General features: G+C 40.8%; 1 protein-coding gene across 7 annotated transcripts in view; it reads left to right on the forward strand.

Moving 5' to 3' along the window:
* mcf2l2 (MCF.2 cell line derived transforming sequence-like 2) overlaps positions 1-23,654 on the forward strand; it is a 360,445-nt gene that overhangs the window by 209,604 nt on the left and 127,187 nt on the right. For all 7 annotated transcript variants that reach the window (XM_048541672.2, XM_048541670.2, XM_048541668.2 and 4 more), the window contains exons 16-17: positions 11,731-11,797; positions 22,723-22,838. In XM_048541672.2, coding sequence (XP_048397629.2) covers positions 11,731-11,797; positions 22,723-22,838 — 183 coding nt within the window. The remainder of the gene's footprint in view (positions 1-11,730; positions 11,798-22,722; positions 22,839-23,654) is intronic.

Raw genomic sequence — 23,654 nt, forward strand, 5'->3', positions numbered from 1 at the left:
CCGACATAAAAAAGGGTAAAACCATTTGTGTTGAACTAGATTTGTTTAATTCTATGATAATTTTAGAAAGAAGTGGGAGATAGAATTGGAAAATGAACATTTCTTTTAAAGATTAGAGGACCATTTTCCTTTTCTAATACTAACTGGATGCAGTAACAACAGCTATTAACACTTTTAATCTGATAAAACATCTCGAGGTACTTCACAGGAGGATTATAAAACAATGTTTGGCAGTATGTCATATGAAGATGTATTAGCTTAGATGACCAAAAGCTTAGTCCAGGAGTAATGCCAAGGCCAAAGAAAGTGAGGAGAACAGCAGGAGAGGTGAAGGAAGGAAATCCAGAATTTGGAGCCTACAAAACTGAAGGTGTAGTCATCAATGCCTGAGTGATTAAAATGGCCAGAATTAGATGAGCACAGATAGCTTGGATCAAGACTGGAAGTTACAAGAGATATTGAGTGATGGTGCTTTTGAAAAGCAGAATGGGGAGTTTAAAGTCAAGGCATAGTTTGGCTAACAGTCAGTGTAAGTCAGCAAGCACAGGTTAATAGATACACATGATGTGAGTTAAGACATTGTCAGTAGAGGTTGAATGACTTCAATTTTGTTGGGTGCTGAATATAAGGGATTAGCCAGGAGTGCTATGGATTATCACATTTAGAGGTACGAAAGGCATGAATGAACGTTTCAGTGGCATAAGACAGGAGCACATTTGGGCATTATAAACTGCATCTTAGTGATGGCTTGAATAAGATGTTGGAATATCATCTCATCATGCTATGGAGAGCAATAGGACACAAAGGTTACCAACAGATTGGTTTAGTCTCAAAATGATGCTAGGACAGACGTGGTAGCTAGGTGAATGGAATTTGGTGCAGAGATTAACACAACACATGGTTTAAAGCTTCCTAATATTTAATTGGAGGAAATTTCTGCTATAATATACTGAATGTTGGATAAACACAGTCTTGTCATTTAACAAGACTTGAGGAATCAAGGAAGCAATGTACTGAAGTCTGTCAGGAGTCAGTTAAGAGCAGTTCCACCCAGCTAGACAACAGTGAGAGACTCTGGAGGGGAATACTGTGGTGAGACATGTCAAAGACTACACCAAACTTAAAGAATAGGAAAAGATGAATGGTTTTTGTTACATTCACATAAGACCCCATTAAGATTTTGATAAAATCTGGTTTGTTACAGGGGTGAAAACCTGTTTCAAGAAATTTAAACATGGAGTTCCAAGGTGGGCAGACATGGACTTTTTTTTATATTCTGTTGTGGTATGTGGGCATTGCTGGCTCACCAGCATTTATTACTGGTCCCTAGCTGCTCTGAATGAAGGAACAATGACGTATCCTGACTTGGAAGTATTCCTTCACTACCGTTGGGTCAAAATCCTGGAATTCCCTCCCTAAGTGCATTGTGGTTCAACCTATAGCACATGGGCTGCAGTGGCTCAAGAAGGCAGATCACCATTACCCTCTCAAGTGCAACTAGGGACGGGCAATAAAAAATGCTGACCAACCAGCGATGCCCACATCCCACAAGTGAATTTAAAAAGAAAAAATCCAAGCCAGGATGGTGAGTTGCTTGGAGGGGAACTTGAAGGTGGTGGTGTTCGCATGTATCTGCTGCCATTGTCCTTCTAGGTGGTTGTGGGTTTGGGGTCTTTGGTGCTCTCTAGGGACCTTTGGTGAATTTTAGCAGTGCCTTTCAAGTGGACTGCAGTGCCCTTGATGGTATCAAGCTTCCAGAGTGCTATTGAACCTACACGCATCCAGGCAAGCAGGGAGTATTCCATCACACTCCTGGCTTGTGCCATGTAAATGGTAGACACACTTTGGGGAGTCTGGAATGCAATGCCCTGTAGCCACTGCATTTATATTGGAAGCAATAGCACATTCAAGGGCTTTGGAAAGGAGAGAGAGATTGAAGATAGGGTAGAAGCTTGCAAGGACAGGGAAGAAAATTAATCCTGTACTGTCCTTTAGTCCTCATGACCATGAAAATGGTGAATGCAGACAATGTATGGAGTTGCTTTTGAGTTCCTAAGGGAAACCCCCAAAGCAGCATAAACATTTAAACAGCAGCACTCTTGAGACTTATCAAATTAATATCTCATGGGATATGCGGTACATGCTTATTTTTAAAGACAATGGCATAGAACCTTCACAGGATAAGACTTTGATGCATTGTTGAATTAGATATACATGTAATGGTTTGCATGTTGATAATTTTCATATGCACACAAACATTCTAGACCTCTGTGAATGTGTTTTTGGTACTTTGTCAAATGATAGCAGTAGCACAGGTGACCATGCAAACATTAAACTAACTGACATCCTGGTTCCACTGGTGAGCAATTGCTGTTACATGGATAGACTGGAGAAGCAGGAAATTTTCTCATTGGGACAGAGAAGATTAAAGCAAGATTTGAATTAAAATTCTAAATTCTGAAGAGTTTAGAAAGAGCACTTAAAGGGTAAGGTGGCAAAATTTCTGACTTGGCACTGTGGTTATTGAATAATATGAAAATTGCTATGAAGGCAATGCCTGATCATGTTCAGCATTGCTCATGTGAGCATATGCTAAAACTACGCCAAGTAGGTAGACAGTTAAAGCAGAGTCTAACACTTATTTGAAGTCCAACTTGCCATTTTGAACCTTGTCAGTCCATGTATCACCTTCTCTTAAACATGTATCAACAGCATGAGGGACCCTTTGCTAATTGCTTTTAAAAGCATCACTATCTAACATGCAGATAAGTTGCTTTTTCTTGTCAAATTTGTGGAAGTGCTTGCTTATGGGAAAAGGTTTGTTAAGTCTCAAGAGAGGAACGTTGGACATTGGAAAAGCATTGTGTGCTTCTGATTAATACTAGCCACTCACTGTTAGTTATGGAGCTACAGTTGCACTATCCACTTAGGCTATGGAATCTGAGGGCAACACAACCAGTACAGAGAAAACAAGGCAAGCGAGGAGGGAGCTCAGCAGGAGGACTTGGTAACAAAGGATCTTTAGGGAGCAGTTTTTTTATCTCCACCCAAGCCAGTAACAGTGTCTGCAGAGGCCATGCTTACCAAAGAGGTAGGTAGAGTCTTTTGAAAAGACCTCTGGCCGTAGAACATGCTGATGATTACAGTCAAGAAGATGATTTGATGACCTGTACTAGAGGCGTACTGAGGTGGGAATGTACTGAATAACAGGCACCTAGTATTTCATTTAGGGAATCAGCTCCCAGTGGCTGTTAAAGTGACACTGACCATAATTTATTTTCCGCCAGCGAATCCTTACAGTCTGAACAGATAAGGTAGCAAAGGTTTTGCAGCCTGCCATACACCACTACACCCAAGACATCACAGAGGTTTTGCATGCAATGAAAAGGGTCTTCATTGTGATCTCTCGAAACAGAGGAGTCAAGAGAGTGAATGAAAACCTTTGTTAAAATGGCTGGCTTTCCCATGGTGCAGAGAGCTAACAAATGCACACCTATCACATTTTGGATACTGTAACTTAATGGGCAGAGGTACTGGAACTACAAGGGGATAACTCCCTCATTGTGTTGAGATAATAGGAACTGCCGATGCTGGAGAATCTGAGATAACATGGTGTAGAGGTGGATGATCACAGCAGGCCAAGCAGCATCAGAGGAGCAGGAAGGCTGACATTTTAGGTCGAGACCCTTCTTCAGAAATGGGGGAGGAGAAGGAGATTCTGAAATAAATAGGAAGAGAGGGGGAGACGGATAGATGATGGCTAAAGGAGAAGATAGGTGGAGAGGAGATAGACATGTCAAAGAGGCGGGGTTGAAGCCAGTGAATATGAATGTAGGTGGGGAGTTAGGGATGGGATAGGTCGGTCCAGGGAGGACGGAAAAGTCAAGGAGACAGGCTGAGGTTGGTGGGTAGAAGATGGGGGTGGGGCTTGAGGTGGGAAGAATGGGAAAGGAGGTGGGGATAAGCTGGGCTGGTTTTGGGTGCTGTCAGGGGAGGGGAGATTTTGAAGCTTGTGAAGTCCACATTGATACTCTTGGGCTGCAGGGTTCCCAAGCGAAATATGAGATACTGTTCCTGCAGCTTTCGGTGGTGTCATTGTGGCACTGCTGGAGGCCCAGGATGGACATGTCATCCAAGGAGTGGGAGGGGGAGTTGAAATGGTTCGTGACTGGTAGGTGTAGTTGTTTGTTGCGAGCTGAGCGGAGGTGTTCTGCAAAGCGGTCCCCAAGCCTGCACTTGGTTTCCCCGATGTAGAGGAGGCCACAACAAGAACAGCGGATACAGTAAACCCACATTAGCAGATGTGCAGGTGAACATCTGTTTGATGTGGAAGGTCTTCTTAATGCCTGGGATGGTAGTGAGGGGTGAGGTGTGGGGACAGGTGTAGTACTTGCTTCGGTTGCAGGGAAACGTGCTGGGGGTGGTGGGGCTGGAGGGGAGTATGGAGCGGACAAGGGAGTCACGGAGAGAGTGGTCCCTCCGGAAAGCAGATAAGGGTGGGGAGGGAAAAATGTCACAGAGAGAGTAGGATACGTGGAACAATCCCTGTTCCAAAGCTACTCTGGCCCTAGCCCCCACCTCTTCCTCCATTACATCGATGACTGTATCGGCGCCGCCTCGTGCTCCCATGAGGAGCTCGAACAGTTCATCCACTTCACTAACACCTTCCATCCCAACTTTAAGTTCACCTGGACCATTTCTGATACCACTCTCTCCTTCCTGGACCTGTCTGACTCCATCTCTGGCATCTACCTGGAAACCAATATCCATTTCAAACCTACTGACTCCCATAACTACTTAGAATACACCTGCTCTCACCCACCTTCCTGCAAAAAGGCCATCCCCTATTCCCAATGCCTTTGCCTCCGCCACATCTGCTCCCAAGATGAGGCATTCCACTTCCAGACATCCCAGATGTCCTCTTTTTTTCAAAGACCACAACTTCCCCTCCACAGTGGTCGAAAATGCTCTTGACCATGCCTCCCGCATTTCCCACAATTCATCCCTCAGATTCCCTCCCCACAATAACAACACAAACAAAATCCCTCTTGTCCTCACTTACCACCCACCAACCCCCGAATCCAACGCATCATCCTCTGACGTTTCTGCCATTTGCAATCTGATCCCACTACCAAATATATTTTCCACTCCCCACCCTTATCTGCTTTGCCCTGTCCCTACACATCCCCCCTCACCCCCATCCCAGGCCCTAAGAAGACCTTCCATATGGAACAGATGTTCACCTGCACATCTGCTAATGTGGTATACTGTATCCGCTGTTCCTGTTGTGGCCTCCTCTACATTGGGGAAACCAAGTGGAGGCTTGGGGACCACTTTGTGGAACACCTACACTCAGTTTGCAACAAACAACTACACCTCCCAGTCGCGAACCATTTCAACTCCCCCTTCCCCTGCTTGGACGACATGTCCATCCTGGGCCTCCTGCATTGCCACAACGACGCCACCCAAAGGTTGCAGGGACAGCATCTCATATTTTGCTTGGGGACCCTGCAGCCCAAGGGTATCAACGTGGACTTCACAAGCTTCAAAATCTCCCATCCCCCAGCTGCATCCCAAAACCAGCCCAGCTCCTCCCTACCTCCCTAACCATCCTTCCCACCTCATGCCCCACCCACATCTCCTACCCACCAACCTCATCCCGCCTCCTTGACCTGTCCGTCCTCCCTGGACCGACCTATTCCCTCCCTAACTCCCCACCTACATTCACCTTCACTGGCTTCAACCCCACCTCCTTAACCTGTCTATCTCCTCTCCACCTATCTTCTCCTTTATCCATCTTCTATCCGCCTCCCCCTCTTTCCTTATTTATTTCAGAATCTCCTTCCCCTCCCCCATTTCTGAAGAAGGATCTCGACCTGAAACCTCAGCTTTGCCGCTCAGCCTGCTGTGTTCATCCAGCTCTACACAGTGTTCACTCAATGTCCTGTTGGTTTGTGACCACACCCAGAACATTATACTGGTCTATGCCAACTATTACTGGCAATAGTTCAAATTGTGTTATGATCATGTGCAAGTCAGGAATTACAGCAATTTTCTAGCTAATGTGTTGTACTAAGATGTAGCTATTTGATGACAGAGAATATCCATTCTACACCTGGCTGGTGATGCCCATCTACAAACCCATCACATGTGGCACGCTCATACAGTGAGAGTCATACTGCCTCAGCAAATGTCATTGAACAGACCATCATAGTGGTGAAGCAATAGTTCCACTGGCTTTGCCACTTGAAAGCGGCCTTTTAGTACTTGTTGGAGCAAGTGTCCATGAACTGACAAATATAAGCCTGTAACTCTTGCTACAAAGCATTCAGCAACCACCACAAGACAAAGAGCAAGAGGAAGGCAAGAAGACGGAGGATGCCAACACATCCATGACTAGACTGGTTTTCTGTAGGGGTATCATTAGGCTGCTTCCCCAAATGAAATACTAGGTGTCTGTTTTTCAGTATATTCCCACCTCGGTATGCCTCTAGTACAGACCATGAAAACACCCTCTTGACTGTAATCTTGAAATAAGATACATCAGATTCTCTAGTGATGCAGTGGTTAGCACTGTTGCCTCACAACGCCAGGGACCCAGGTTTGATTCCAGCCTTGGCTGACTGTTTGTGTGGAGTTTGCACGTTCTCCACATGTTTGTGTGGGTTTCTCCCACAGTCCAAAAATGTGCAGGTTACGTGGATTGTCTATGCTAAACAGTGCCTTGGCATCCAGGGTTATGCAGGCTCGGTGGACTAGCCACAGTAAATGAAGGGTTATTGTGATGGGGGTGAGTACTCTTGAAAGGGTTGATGAAGACTCGATGGATCAAATGGCCTGCTTCTGCACTGTAGGGATTCTATCACAAAACAATGAACATAACCAGTACTTTTCTTTTGAAGTGTGAGGCAATCTTATTAAGCGTGGAAAAGTTTAAAATTCTTGTTGTCCAGCTGCACATGCACGGTAACTTCAAGGGGCTAAAATGTGCACAGCATCTACAGAACTTTCAAACTGCTGCACATTTGGATGAAGTAGATGGAGAATTGAAAATAACTGTTCCATACTCATTTTATCAGACATCACGTACAATACTTTATACATTGCTCAATCTTGAGCATTCCTCTGATATGTGTCTTAAAAATCCCTTTGACTTTTAGTATTCCTACCCTAATGGCTACAGCATGGATGTTATAGCCAGTTGATTTTCATTGCTTGAAACGTTAGATGATCTTGTAGGATAGCCTCTTCCAGATCTGGCCCAGAAAAAGCTAACTTCAGACAGTTTGATGTCGACAACAAGGACATTGGCAGAGACTCAATGGTGAGAACATGAATACTATCATCCTGAAACAGAAGAATTTGTTTAGGCATCATGGAACCTCATCCCAATACTGTGCTGGAACACAGATTTTAAGACTTATATGAGAGTGAGCAAGATGCAAAGTATGTTGATATTATAGCCATGATGCAAAGTTTTTAAGTACCAAACTGTGGTAACAAGCAAAGACCTTATGATCGCACTGATCTCATGACATTCCACTGCAGCAGTCAAATGTTGGATGACTTCTTCTTGTCCTGCAATGCAATGAAGACATAACCAGCAGTGAGGGCAATTCACACCTAGATTTTAATGTTGGAAAGTGTGAAGTCACACATGAAGAGATATTCCAAAAAGTGCAGCGTGGAGGTATGTTCTTTTGTTTAAAACACAAAAAGTGAATGTGCACGTGCAGCAAGTAATTAAGATAGCAAATAGAATTTTGGCCTTTATTGCTAGGAGGTTGGAATTTAAATGTATCGAACTCTTGATACAAATATACAACATCTTAGTAAGGCTTCACCAGATAACTGTATAGTTTTGGTCCCAATATTTCAGAAAGGATGTACTCCCATTGAATGCGATTCAAGAAAAGATGGGCTGAATCATGGTAAGACGGTGTTGACTTATTAAGATTGGCCGAGCAAGTTAATTCTTAGTTCTTATAGTTTGGAAAAAACACAGTGATTGTATCAAATCCTACAAGATTCTAAGGGGACTCATCTGCTTGTGTGGAAAATCTTGAACTAGGGAACATAGTTACAGAATAAGGGGACACCTTCCCAGGTTCGATTCCAGCCTCGGGTAACTGCCTGTGTGGAGTTTGCACATTCTCCCTGTGTCTGCGTGGGTTTCCTCCGGGTGCTCCGGTTTCCTCCCACAGTCCAAAGATGTGCAGCCTAGGTGGATCGGCCATGCTAAATTTCCCTTAGTGTTCAGGGGTGTGTGGGTTATAGGGGGTCTGGGTGGGATGCTCCAAGGGGCGGTGTGGACTTGTTGGGCTGAAGGGCCTGTTCCACACTGTAGGGAATCTTAATTAAACCTGCGATGCAAAGGATTTTCCTTTCCATCAGGGTAACGAGTGTCTAAAATTCTCTATCCCAGATATTTGTGCAAGCTAGATCACTGAAATTATTTAAAGAAGGGGTAGATAGATTTTTAATACACACACACACACACACACACACACACACACACACACACACACACACACACACACACACACACACACACACACACACACACACACACAGAATAAGGGGACAATTAGTCCTAGTTCTGGGGAAGGATCACCAGACCCAAAATGTTAACTCTGTTTTTACCTTGACAGATGCTGTCAGATTTGCTGGGCTTTTCCAGCAACTTTGTTTTTGTTGCTGATTTCTGCAGTTTTTTCAGTTTTTATTTAGATTTTTAGTATACTGGGAATTTGAGGGCCATGATAAACTGGCACAGGTCAGCCATAATCTTGTTGAAAGGAAGGATGGGCTTGAAGATCCTACTGTTGTTCCTATTCCCTACATTCTCATTTTTTTAATGTTATCAGATGTTGCATTGCAGTCATCTTCGCAACATTTCTCAAGGATTTGGCCACTATCTTACATTGGAAAGCTTGAATTCCTAACACAGCATAAGACCTTGTCAAGTTGGAGGTGGACTCCTTCATTCTCCATGACAACCAGAGAGAATAACCAGTTTTTAAAAAGCAGTAGTACTTGGAAATGTGATAATGGGAACTGCAGATGCTGGAGAATCCAAGATAATAAAATGTGAGGCTGGATGAACACAGCAGGCCCAGCAGCATCTCAGGAGCACAAAAGCTGACGCTTCGGGCCCAGACCCTTCATCAGAGAGTACTTGGAAATGATCATATTAGTTTTACCCAAGCTCTGTTTTGAAGTATGTGACTCAGATTAGCATATCCCATACACCAGTTTTACGGTTAATCACTTCTGGAAGTGACAACAGGCCAAATGCATTGAGTGATTTGATGTAACTGACCATCCTCATTTCTTTCAGTATTCCACCAAAAACAAGTTCTGATCTGAGTCCTTCACAACACACTTCAAGTGTGATCCCAATCTCCTGTGAACTGGCACTCATGTCATAGTTTCATTCTGACCTAGCTATAGATGACTCACGGTCATTGATTTACAAGGGATATATTCTCTCTTTGTAGTACTCTCTGAAGTACTTGCAGTGTCACTGTCTGTGTTGCTGACTGCAAATGTTAGATCAAGTAATAATCAAGTTGGTCTTCCTGATGCAGTCAAAATGCTTCTCCCCTTAAGGATATGTAGTATGGCTTTATACACTGTTGGCCAGTTTTAAGAGATGCTAATCGTGGATGAACTTGGAACACCTGCTTTGTGTCTGTCCCCACTCTGTTGAAACAAGGTTCCTGCCTTTGCTGCTTCTGTTCCTGCCCCCTTTTGCTTTTCTCCCCTTCCTTCATTCCCTCATAATATTTCTCCTTTTACCATCTTTTCGCAGTCCCACTTATTCATTATCTCCCCCTTTGCTCTCTTCTCTGCATTCCTATTGCCCCTTCATCGCTACTTATAATTCTCTGTAGGTGTAGGCTTGCTGTCTGTGCGTGAGATGGAATCTGTTATCTTTAGGTGTGTTTAGATGGTTTTCAGGCAAATGAAACCCATGGACAAGGCAATCATACACAGTTTTCATGGCAATACCTGCTTCAAAAAAAATCAAATTACAAATTCATTAGTTTTCTCTTGTGGGGAGGACCCAACAATAAATATCTGCAAAGGTAAGCGTCTATCACTGGTCATCTAGATTTCTGAGAGATAGGATAATTTGCTTTGACATTTAATTGATGGACAGCTTAGCAATTGGAAATGACTAACTGAAAGAAAAGGAAAACTTTCCCTAATTCATTATTTCTCTGATTTTGTCAAGACAAAGATAGGTCAAATCTGTAAAAAATTTATGTTCTAATCACTGGTCTAGGTTTAGCATCACTGACAGTTGGAAAAGTGTGAGATTTTAGTTTTCTATATGAGGTTTAAACTAAAGATTCAGTAAGAAAGTAGGATTTATCATCTTGATTTTATGCTACTGCTTAATTTTACTTTGAATAAAACCTTATTTATAGAAGACCACAGACCATAAGACATCGGAGCAGAAATTCGGACATTTAGCCCACTGAGTCTGCTCAGCCATTCAATTATGGTTGATAATACCGTCGCATGTTGTACTCCATCTGCCACTTCTTTGTTCACTCTCCTAACCTGTCCAGTCCTTCTGCAGCCTCCCCGCATCCTCAATACTACCTCTCCCTCCGCCTATCTTTGTATCATCTGCAAACTTAGCCAGAATGTCCTCGGTTCCTTCATCTAGATCATTAATGCATAAAGTGAAACATTGTGGTCCCCACACCGACCCTTGTGGAAGACCACTTGTCACTGGCTGCCATCTTGAGAAAGACCCTTTTATTCCCACTCTCCGCTTTCTGCCAGAGATCCAATCTTCTGTCCGTGCTAGTATCTTGCCTCTAACACCATGGGCCCTTATCTTACTCAGCAACGTCCTGTGCAGCACCTTGTCAAAGACCTTCTTGAAGTCCAGGTAGATAACATCCATTGTCTCTCCTTGGTCTAACCTGCTCATTACTTCCTCAAAGAATTCTGACAAATTTGTCAGGCATGACCTCCCCTTGATGAAGCCATGCTGACTTTTCCCTATTTTATAATGCACTTCCAAGTATTCATAAATCTCATCCTTCATAATGGTCTCTAAAATCTTACCCATACCAAGGTTAGGCTAATTAGCCTAACCTCATGTTCTACCGCAAGTAACCTTTTCATATTGGAGACTTCCTACCACTGACGTCTAAGTCACAGGGTCCATTAGAGTGTTCATTCTTGCACTAAGAAACACGTTGAAGGTGTGTGTCAAGTCTTGAAATTAATTCCAGGAACAAGGATTTCTGTTCAGTATCTGCTCGTATAAACTTACATTTGGTTCGCAGTGGACAGAGAGTCATTGGGAGTGACATCAAGTCCGAGAGTATTATTTGACTAAAGACCGAAAGCTTAATACTAGGTTTCAATTTGAAGGACATGGCTAAAGACAGTTACTATGGTTAATTGTTGGTCTTTTTTTGCTATATGTATATTTTCAAATAATTTCAAAATGACCAGTAGATTTTTGGGTATTATACATTAGTATGATACATGTTGCCTAAATAATACTTTTGATTTATATGATGATGCTTCACGATGATCTAGAATTCTACAGTTCTACAACTGATAAGTAATTTACTGTTATGAGTAGGTAAATGTAAATGAATAATGACTAGATTTTCAGTCTATTGCAATGATGTATTATTAGAATTTGTTCTGTATGATTTATAAAAGAAAATTTAATGCCATTTATCTATTTCTCAGGCATATAATGAATGAGCTGATTGAAACAGAACGGGTATACGTGGAAGAGCTTCTGAGCATCATTGAGGTAGAGAAAATGTTTAATTCAAAATTCTGAAAAATGAGTGCTTTATATTTGAGGAGTTTTGATAACCTCATTGTTTCATTTGGAAAGGGTGTAAATAGGATGTATATGTAAAGAATATATTGCGATGCAACCTATTGCAGAATAAACTAATTTTGACAACCATAGTGGTCACTATCAATGGTAACATGAAAATCAAAATTTCCCTTGAACAGGATCTTTGGGACATTTATTAATATAGAAAATTTCTTGATTGTACAGCCCTCACACATCTTTATACACACAGAAGAATGTGTGCTCCACATGTTCATTTTTTGAAAGAAGCAAACACCCAGCAAACTTCCATATGAACAAGTTAAAAATGGCATTTGGGCCCACTTAATTGGGGGGAAGGCCATGAGTCAGTCTGCCTGTGGCAGGAAACTACCTCACCTCTATCCTGGATTACGTCAGTGGTAGGAAGTCTCCATGCTGCTGGCCCCTGATTAACTGGTAGATTTTGGCAGGTGGGATTTCTGCCCCAGGAATCCTAAATTCCAGTGAAGGCATCATACTGTCTGTTCAGTGGCTAAAAAACTGAAACCAATGGTCTTTCCTTTAGAAACTATAACAGTCCACATTAAACCATAAATTATTGCTATCAGCTTATTTTTTAACCTTATCCACTCCTGGGAGGATAAAATCACAAGCATGGCAGGAGCGCCAAACAAGATTTGTGAGCAAGCCACAGACTTAACAGTATTCCATGCCCAATTAGCAAATAATTAATGGACATATAGTTGGTAGAAATGATATGATTGTTAAACCCTGAAATATTAATTATAGAGCATCAGAAAGATTTTTACCCATTTCATCATAATTTATTGCCAAATAACTACCTGGAGGAAAGAGGAAGAGATATTGTACAGAAGAGGGTAACACTATCTTCAGGACCAGGAGGCCAGGTCTCAGAGATTCTGTCACATTGCTTTGGTGACTTAGGTGACACGAGCAAAGTATTATGATGGTTGTAAATCCAAAATATAAATATAAAATCTGGAAGCATCAACATTCCAGGTCAATGATCCTTCAGTTAGTGTCAGAGAGTCATACAGCAATGAAACAGACCCTTAGGTCCAATTTTTCTGTTCTGATGAGACATCCCAATCTGACCTAGTCCCATTTGCCAGCATTTGGCCCATACTCCACTAAACCCATGAACTGACTTAAGTGACAGCCTTCCCTGTAATTCCACTAGGAGATCTCTCCTCAAGCAGATCTTGTCCAGGAGGATTTGTGTTCACCACCTGAGAAATTGTGGATTCACCCCAAGTCTTTTCTTGCCAGCAACTGTTGCTACTTTGTTGAATCTTCGGGTAATAAAAGCTGTTGGTGCCAACATATACCACTTACTGCCATGGTTCCAGGAATCTGGGTTTGCTTTAAATTATTAAATGTTTTAAATAGTACAGAAACAATTTTCACCACCCTGAGCAGTGCAATAAGTTTCTTCTGCAGATCTTTCAAATCCTGACTGAATCAGCAATGTAATTCAATAATGGTCAAAAGTACTAGATGTTATCAGAGCTCAAAGTACAATAGGGAATTTCAGGGAGTTGTGTTGTATGTAAATTTAAAGCCAAGCATCGAGATGGCTCCAGGTTCCAGAGTGTCTGTCCTCTAGCAGCTGGCATTTATCTTCAGATTCCATTCAATATTAAATGCTATTTAGGTCAACAATAAAGAATTCAGATGATTCAGATTTCACTCTCCAGTGTATCATCAATGTGGAAATTGAAACTATAATCTATTTAACCATTTTTCATATGTATTGTGTGGAATTTTGATTCAATCCAGGCCACTAAAAAGTTAATGCCACCTCCGTGGTGGTGCACATGAAGTGCTGGCCTTAGGTGGGGAGCTTTAAAATGGTAAAGGCCTGTGCTGAATCAGCTCCCTAGTACTGTGCAACTGCTGACAGTTTAATGAGATGAGTGACGGCTGGAATATTGAGCAAGTAATTAAAGTTCTTAAAAAGACAATAGTCTGATACTCATAAAATCCCTACAGTACAGAAAGAGGCCATTCAGCCCATTGAGTTTGCATCAACCCTCCAAAGATCATCTTACCCAGACACACCTTACTACCATATCCCTGTAACTCCCACATTTTTCATGGCAAATCCACCTAGCCTGCACATCCCTTGACACTGCACACAATTTAGCATGGCCAAACTACCTAGTCTGCATATGTTTAGACTGTCAGAGGATGCTGGAATACCCAGCAGAAACCTGCACAGGCACAGGGAGAACATATTCCACACAAGGTTGGAATCAAATTCAGGCCCCTGGTGCTGTGAAGCAGCAGTGCTAACCACGAAGCCACACAGCGAGGCTTCCTGTTGAAGAAGTGACACAAGTGAGTTTTGAGCCATTGCAGGGAATTGGTAAAGGTGATGTGCTGTTTGTGGCAAATTTCTACACACAATAGCAAAATTATGGAATTGTGGCAGGTTTCATTAACCAACCAGAACAGCTATGAGTAACGACACTTTTAGCACTGTTTGGTGAGATTGTTTCAAAGTGTAGGCGATCCAAATGTTTCAGAGGAACAGAAAAAGTAGAAAGCAGAAATTTTGAAAGTTTCAAGGGTGCATGTTGAACAGCAAATCAACTTAACCTTTTAGTGGTTGTAGGAACTGCCAATGCTGGAGAATCTGAGATAACACGGTGTGAAGCTAGATGAACACAATGGGCCAAGCAGCAACAGCGGTGCAGGAAAACTTGACGTTTCGGGTCGGGACCTTCCTGAAGAAGGGTCCCGACCCAAAACATCAAGCTTTCCTGCTCCTCTGATGCTGCTTGGCCCACTGTGTTAATCTTTTAGTGCGATGTGTTTAATATTACAGCCCAACTTGTAAAGCGTCTCTTGATTGTAATAGGCTTGAGAGACTATTGAAAGAATTCTGAAGTGATAAAACAGCAAGTGGAGAATTATCATGGCAGAATAGAACAGGTCTCACAATATGTTGATTTACATTCCAAGTTGAAAGGGCAGAAATATCACAGAAAAAGGGCAGGATGCAATTCCTACAAATGTCAAGGCACAAAGGAAGAGAAGGCAAATCCAATATAGGGAAAGCTTTGCTCTCACTACAAAAAAGCTAAATCATTTTGCACACATGTTTGGCTAGAAGAAAAGATAAGGAGGTATAGATGGCTTCCAAACAGATGTGAGCCAAAGTTTCTGATAAATCATTGTCCAAAATATGGAAGTTTTGGATAGGCAAGTAGAGAGAAAGCAGGGAATTTTAGATCAGTGAGTTTGATGACTGTAGTCGGGAAGATGCTAGAGTCCATTTATCAAGGATTTTATAGTATAGCGACTAGAAAACAGTGGTAGAATCAAACACAGTCAGCATAGATTTACAAAAGGAAAATCATGCTTGACAAATCTACTGGAATTCTTTGTAGATGTAACTGGTAGAGTTGATCGGGGTAGCCAGTGGATGTGTTTTATTTTGACTTTCAGAAGGCTTTTGACAATGCCCATATGAGATTAACGTGCAAAATTAAAGCACATTGGACTGGAGGCAGATAGAAAATTGGTTAACAGACAGTAACCAAAGAATAGGAATAAATGGGCCTTTTTCTGAATAATAGGCAGTGGCTAGTGGGTTACTGCAAGGATCAATATGAGGATCCTGAGCTGTTCAAAATCTATGTTAATGATTTAAATGAGGGCACGGTATGCAATATTTCAAAATTCACAGATGGCACAATGCTGGATGGAAGGGTAAGCTGTGAGGAGGATGCACCATGTGATTTAGACAGGCTGTGTAAGTGGGCAAATGCATGGCAGATGCAGTATAACATGGATAAGTGTAAGGTTATCTTTGGTAGCAAAAATAGAAAGGCAGATTATTATTTGAATAGCTGTAAATTGAGAGAAGGTTGTCTTTGTGTACTTGTTGCTGAAAGTAGGCACATACATACAGCAGGTAGTAAAGAGGACAAAATGTATGTTGTCTTTCATAGTGAAAGAAATCATGTACAGGAACAAGGATGCCTTGCTCCAGTTACCCAGTGCATCTATGAGACCACATACAGAATATTGCATGGAGTTTTGGTTTCCTTACCTGAGGAAGGATATTTGTGCTATTGAGGGAGTGTAACAAGGCTTACCAAATTGATTCCTGGGATCGCAGGACTAGTGTATAAGGGGATTGTATTCACTGGAGTTTAGAGGAATGAAGTGAACTCTCATAGAAATCTATAACATTTTAATAGGACGAGATAGGTTAGATGCAGGAAAGATGTTCCTGATAATATGGGAGTCCAGAACCAGGGATCTTGGTTTAAGGATAAGGGGTAAACCTGTTAGGACTGAAATGTGAAGAAATGTCTCCGCCCGGAGAGTGGTGGAGCAAAGACCATGATGTTGGGCAAAAACCAAGGGATTGAATGGAATACTCTTGCTGCTATCTTCTATGGTTTAGCCAGGACAACAGGAGATAAATAATTTGTGACTATTGGAATGTTGTCTGCAGAAGAAGAACATAAGATAGACACAGATGCATCACACAACATTATGACGTTTACAGAGTAGCTCGGTACGGTGATCCAAAAATAAGCCGGTATAAGGAGAATCAGGAGATAGTCAGGATCGTCTTACATGAGAGACAAAGGGGCATTGGACCTCTGATAGGAATAGGAGGCTACAAATTTTATAGTTTTTGCAAGACCTCTCTTTTTATATTCCGTTCCTTTTGAAATAACATCCCACTTGTCTTCCTTATTGCCTATTGTACTTGAATGCTCACTTTTTGTGGTTTGTGCACAAGTGTGCTCAAGTTTCTCTGTGCTGCATCATTTTGTACTTTTTCTGCATTTAAATAAAATTGACCTCCTCTATCCTTGCTGCCAAAGTGAACAACTTCACAATTTCTCACATTATGTTCTATATGCCTTTTTTGCCCACTCACTAACTTGTTTGTGTCCCTTTGTAGACTCTTAGTGCCTAGAATTAAGAATCTAATGATGACCATGAATCCATTGTTGTTTGTCGGAAAAACCCATCTGCTTCACTAATGTCCTGTAGGGAAGGAAACTGCCATCCTTAAAATATACCCAGTTTAGCCTTGTTAAACTTGGCATGAGTAGGTCATGGTAACCTGCCTTTTTTAAAGTACTGCAGTCCATGTACTGTTGGCAGACCCATATTGCTGATGAAAGAAGGAGCTCTTTCAGAACCATTACTTTATATAATATCTTTTATCCTCAAGCTTTTACCCCTTGATTAACATTTACATGTTCATGAATGTAACTACTTAAGTACAAAGTGAATATGTGTCAAGCAAGCAAGGAAGCAATGCTGAGGCTCTCCCTGGTCCACGACCTGTGTGCTTGTTCCTGCACACGCAGCATACTTGCAGAGGTATCACAATTAAAGGTGCCAATGTGTTCTAAAATGTTGCATTATAATGTGCAGAACCCATGTTGTAACTAGATCAGCAAAATGCCACGATGATGCAATGAGGCTTGGTACATGTCGTATGCCAGTGCTTTGGAAACAAAGTTCACGTAGCTGATGGAATGTGCCCTGAGATGTTGATGCTGTATGTGCAAAATGCATGTCTGGTGGAGCAAACAGTAAGTTAGAGGTGCCAGGTACCCGCTCTGACTTACATGTAGGGAATTCTTAGCATCATGCTTCTATACAGTAGGTAGGAGAATGGGACACTGTATATCAATGAGGTGAGATTAGATAATAAAAAGGGCAATATTGAGCAATTCGACATGCTAATAGGCTCTTTACACTCATTAGTGATAAACTCATCTCAATGTGTTATTGTTGTTTATCCTGTTGTGCCGATGGTAGTAGTGGTGCTGTGGCTTTTGTTATTGCACCTCCAAGGTGGAGTTGCATTAGTTGATTCCATGCCTGGAAAGGATGACAGCAGAGATGTTTAACCAAAGGCCAGTGAACAGTAACGTAAATGAAAAGCAGGCAGTAAAAACATCTCACTCATAAATTATTTTCAACCTTGGAAAATGGTAATGGTGATGGTTTCTCTTTAGTGCCAGCCAAAGGCAAGGCCTACAGTACAGCTACTAAGAGGAAGAGAAAGAAGTGTGGATGGACAATAGTAGTAGGCAATTCATTATTGAGGAGAGCACCTTTGTAGTGACAGGGGATAGTATGTTGCCTCCTGGGTGCCAGTGTCATGGATGTCACAGAACAACATTTTGAAATGGGAATGTAAGTGCCCCTGACATCTTCAGTTAGGATCAAAACTCTGTTTTTTTCTATAACTGAATCAGTGGATTCACCCAGTAAATCTCAAAGCACCTTTTATGCTCATTGTCAGTTTTCTTTTGTTCTTATGTTCCGAGAAGGACCAGGAAGTCAAAGTGTTAAACAACAGAAGCTTTATTAAGGAGGTGTTCAGTGAAAGGCGGCAAAGCTAGACGGAGCTGTTTCCTGCCCAAAATGGTCAATGACATCATCATGACAGTATATGATTGAACTCTTAAACTAACAGTCCATTATACTTATACAAATACACAACAACATTCACAATGCCATTAGGAAGGGAGTTTTGGGATTTTGACCAGTAGCACTGAAAGAACGGTAATATTTTCCCTAGTTAAATGGTGAGTGGCTTGGAGGGGAACTTGCAGATGGTGATGCTCCTGTGCGTTTGCTACTCTATTCCATCCAGATTAGTTTGATCATCGGGTAGGAAGGTAATGCCTAAGATATCTTGGTGCATTTCTGCAGTTCATCTTGTAGATGGTGCCCACTGCTGCTACTGAATGTCAGTGGTGAAGTGAGAAAATATCCGTGGAGATAGTGTTAACAGTAAAGGTAAAATGCTAGAGAGCGTCCTCTGGAAGCCAGAGGAAATATGGCCTAGACAAGAAAGAAATGACTTTAACAAGACTAAACTGGGTATATTTTAATGCTAAAAGCCTGCAGAATAAACAGACAAGCTGAGGGCACGAAACAGAAAACAAAATGCAAATGCTGGAAATCTGAAACCAAAGCAGAAATAGCTAGAGAAACTTTGCAGTTTGGCAGCATCTGTGATGAGAAAGCACAGTCAATGTTTTGGGCCCAGTGACATTTCTTCAGAACACAGATAGGTATGTGGAGTAAGAAATGTAATGATGACCAAGACTTGGTTGTAAGGTAGGTAGGACTGGCAGCTCAGCACTCACAGCTACAGGGTATTCAGAAGAGATTGAGAAGGAGATAGAAGACAATGGGGTGTTGCATTATTTATCAAGAAATGAATTATATCAGTGACGAGAGATGATATCTTAGAAAGAGCATCAAATGAGGCCATTAGAGTGGATGTAAAAAAACACAAAAGGAACAAACATGCTGTTGGGCACTATCGGCCTCCAACAGTCAGGGAGAAATAGATGATCAAATATGCAATTTACTTTCACAGAACTGTAAGTATAAGTCAATAATAGAAGTAGATTTTAACTATCAAATAATTAACTGGCATAATTTAGTGCGCAATGTAGGGTGGGAGCAAAACTCTTAAATTGCAACCGGGGGAAGTATTTTAGCCAGTATGTAGAAAGCCCAAGAAGGGAGGGAGAGTTCCGAACCTAATATTTGGAAATGAAACAGGCAGGTTGAAGACAGTTTGGTAGGAGAGTATTTTAAGAGATTGTGACCATAACTCAGTTAAATTTATTACAGTTATGGAAAAGGATAACAATGAGCCTGAAATAAAAGTTCTAAGCTGAAAAAGGGTAAGCTCACTAAAACAAGATCCAATGAAGGGTCTAGGCCCGAAACGTCAGCTTTTGTGCTCCTGAGATGCTGCTTGGCCTGCTGTGTTCATCCAGCTTCACACTTTATTATCCAATTTAGCCAAGTGGGTGAGGAGAAGCCTTTTGCAAATAAATTTTCAGAGACATTAAAAGAAGAAATAGCAAGTATCCAGAACAAATATGTTCCTGTAAAGAAAAAAATGGGAAAAAAGACCAAAGACCCCTGGATGCCAAGGGACACCAAGGCTAAAGTTAAGGGAAAAAAAGCAAGAACCTAGTTGCAGATATTGAGGGCTCAATACAGCAGAGCACTGAGAAGCAAATAAAAAGTGCAGGGGGATCTTAAAAAGAAAATTATGAAAGCTAAAAGTGTGCATGAGAAAACACTGGTGAGGAGAATGAAGGAACACCCCAAGAGGTTTTTTTCCAAAAAGAACAAGAAAATAATTAGGGGAGGAATAGGCCCTATTAGTGATCATAGACATAATCTGTATGCGCACCTGCAAGATGTGAGCACAGTTCTCAACGAATAAATTGCATTGTTCTACGTACTGGAAAAAGACGACACAGCCACAGACATCAGGTGGAGTACTATGAAATATTAGAAGAAATTAATGTAAAGACAGAAGAGATACCAGTATGTTTAGCTACTTTAAAAGAGGCCAGTTGATTTAACCTCACTGGTGGGGAAGTTATCAGAAACAATTCTGAGAGACAGTATATATCTGCACTTTCAGAGACATGGATCAGGGACAGTCAGCATGATTTTTTTTAATGGAAGGTCTGAGCTATGAGGGAAAACTGGTTAGGCTGGAGTTATTTTCTTTTGAGCAGCAAAGGGTGAAAGGGACCTAATAGATGTGTATAAGATTATGAGGGGTAAAGATACGGTTGACAGGAAGGCACCTTTTCATTAGTACACAGATGAACAGGTGGCATTGGGTTAAGGTAAGAGATAGAAGGCTAAGAAGGGAGTTGAGGAGACTTTTTCTCTCAGGACTCTGGAATTCATTGTCCGAAAACATGGTTGAGTCAAAATCCTTCATAACATTTAAGGAGTATTTAGATATTCACCTGCATTGTCATAACCTCTGGGACAATGAATTAAAATGGGATTTGTGATGTCTGATTTTTGTTGATGAGTGTGGATATGACTGCCCATTTGGCCTCTTTCTGCGCTATAAATATCCATGAATTTATGAGGATAAATGCGTTGAGGCTGTTTCACCTGGTTGTTAATCTAGATCTATATTTTTTACAAAATAAGGGATTGATCACTTAGGACTAAGATGAAGAGAAATTTCTTGTCTTTAAGTTCTTTTTCAATCTCTGTACCTCTCTCCGTCAAGTGGAGTTAAGATAGAAGATCATCCATGATCGTACTGAAAGGCAAATCAGGCTGAGGAGACCAGATAACCCACTTCTGCTTCCAGTACTTTTGTTCTTATTGGGGTTTTTACATAACACCAATATCTTCCCTATAAAGAGGTACAGGTTCATGCTATATTGCATCTATTTTGTATAATTCAGTTTTTAGATAATCAGATTCTATATTGGAGGCAGGGAATTTCTGATATGTAACAGACCAGACTATTTTCTTCTCTAATATTAGCTTTGATTTATACATCTAAACTTGGGAAATTCAAAATGGAAACAATAGGAAACAATCTTCGATATGTAGAATGAGATTTTTAAAAAATTTTTTTTGGGATGTTGACAACACTAAGATAATAGAAATTATTGCCCATTCTTCATTGCCTTGAGGCATTTAGTGTCAACTGTGTTTCGAAGCTGGCGCCAAACATAAGCCAGACCAAATTCCCTTTCCTGCATGAATTTAATCATCTAAGCTGCTATTACTGGTAGTATGACAGATTTAATTGTCTTTTATCAGTATCAGCACACAATTATGACCAAGGTTAGCGAATGCACTGTTGCTTCAGTGGTCACAACATAAATTTAATTGCTCTGCTCTTTATCAAAATAGCTAATTATATACTTTACTGATATTAAGTTTCAAATTTGTAAAGCAAGTATAAAACAATTTTCTTTAATAATCAACAAACTTTACTGATCTAGTGTTATCACAGGACTCATCCAGTAAATGTGTAAAACTGACTAATAGAAAATTTAAAATAAGCAAGTATAAATATTTATCCTTATAAGTAAATCCATGTAAGCGCATGGACACCAATTAAAGAAAAACAAAACAAATATTTTTAAAGATTGATTTTGCAAGAAAACTACAGCCAATAAATTTTAGTTGTTGAAGGAGAAAAGCAAAGGTTTAAAATGTTCAAGATGATTTTTACTAAACATCCTGGCAATGTAGGAGGATGTCATTAAACACATGCAGTTGTCACTAGGACTTTGCACTTGCCATTCATTCAGGATTTGTCATAAATTCAAAGGCTTACTGGAGAACAGCTGCTTCAGAATTTCAGGTCCCACAATCAGCTCTAAAAAGGTTTCCTCAGAAAAGCAGAAAATGAACTGGATAACATATCTCTCTCTCAGCAGGCTGAATCATAATTGACTGCTAATCAATATCCAAAACAAAGTCAGAAACCCTGGCAGGTGATTTCCAGAAAGAAGTCCAAGCAGCTAACTTAAGTCAACTGAGTTCCACAATTTGTCCTTAAAATTTGTCCCAACGTCCTTTTTAGTTAACTCTTTTTATAAGGGACAGTCCTGGTATCTGTGATTATGGGAACTGCAGATGCTGGAGAATCCAAGATAACAAAGTGTGAAGCTGGATGAACACAGCAGGCCAAGCAGCATCTCAGGAGCACAAAAGCTGACGTTTCGGGCCTAGACCCTTCATCAGAGAGGTCTAGGCCCGAAACATCAGCTTTTGTGCTCCTGAGATGCCGCTTGGCCTGCTGTGTTCACCCAGCTTCACACTTTGCAGTTCTGGTCTCTCTTAGTTTTTCTCAAATGTTCCAATCTTCAAACAAAACATTAATATTTAAACATTTTCAAAACAACACAATTGATCATATTTACTAAATTTCATTGTTTCCACGATGAGATTTGAAGTTAAATCTCTGGATTATTTTCAGGGGCCACTATCATGTCATAGGGCATGATACCGACTGCATGCTTTAAAATTCTTATTGATAAATAATTCATTACATTACTTCCTTTACTTTCCAGGGTTATGCTACTGAAATGGATAATCAAGAGCTGTCTTCTCTGATCCCAGGTGCACTTAAGAACAAGAAAGAAATCTTGTTTGGAAATCTTCCAGAAATCTATGATTTTCATAATAGGTGATCATGTTTCTCATGTTAATTCCTCATATTACTGAGCTAATAACGACAGTTTTTTCTTCTTTATTCTTTCATGGGATGCGGGCACTGCTGGCCAGGTCAGAATTTGTTACCCAACCCATAATTACCCTTGACTGTGTAGCTTGTTAGACTGTTTCAGACGGCTCAAAAGTCAACTATATTACTGTGGATCTTGACTTCTAGGTAGGCTGGTGCAGGTAAGGATAGTAGATTTCCTTCTATACAGGGCATTAGTGAAACATGTGTTTTGACAACAATTGACTGTAGTTTCATGGTCACTATGATTGTAACTAAATTCAGATTTATTGACTAAATTTTAAGTTCCACCCGTTGGTGGGATTTGAACCTTGTGACCTCAGAGCGCTAATCAGGATTCCACTTTTACTACTGTTAACTGCAATGTCACTAACTTTTTTTTGATTTTATTCATTTTATTGTGATAATCTCAATATGTCCAGTTACATTTGGAAACAAGATACATACAATTTATTTTTTCAGTGAAATATGTGTCTGTAATTTTGATTTAGTTTAATTAGAATTTGTAAAAATAGATTAAAGATCTGTGGGCTGAGTCAGTGATTTGAAACAGATTCCTGAGATAGATAAACTGCTATCTTTATTTTCCAGCTGCTACATTACTGCTTCTACGCAGGTTTTTCAAAGAGACTACATTCAAGAGAGTGGAAGCAAAACATTTTTCCAGAAAGACAGGAGGTTTTGGAAAGAATTATTGTTTGCGTTCAATTAATTTATTGGGAAATGTAATGGTAGACCAGGAACCTTGTTCCTTATTCA

Source organism: Stegostoma tigrinum, chromosome 14, assembly GCF_030684315.1.
Source record: "Stegostoma tigrinum isolate sSteTig4 chromosome 14, sSteTig4.hap1, whole genome shotgun sequence".
NCBI lineage: Eukaryota > Metazoa > Chordata > Chondrichthyes > Orectolobiformes > Stegostomatidae > Stegostoma > Stegostoma tigrinum.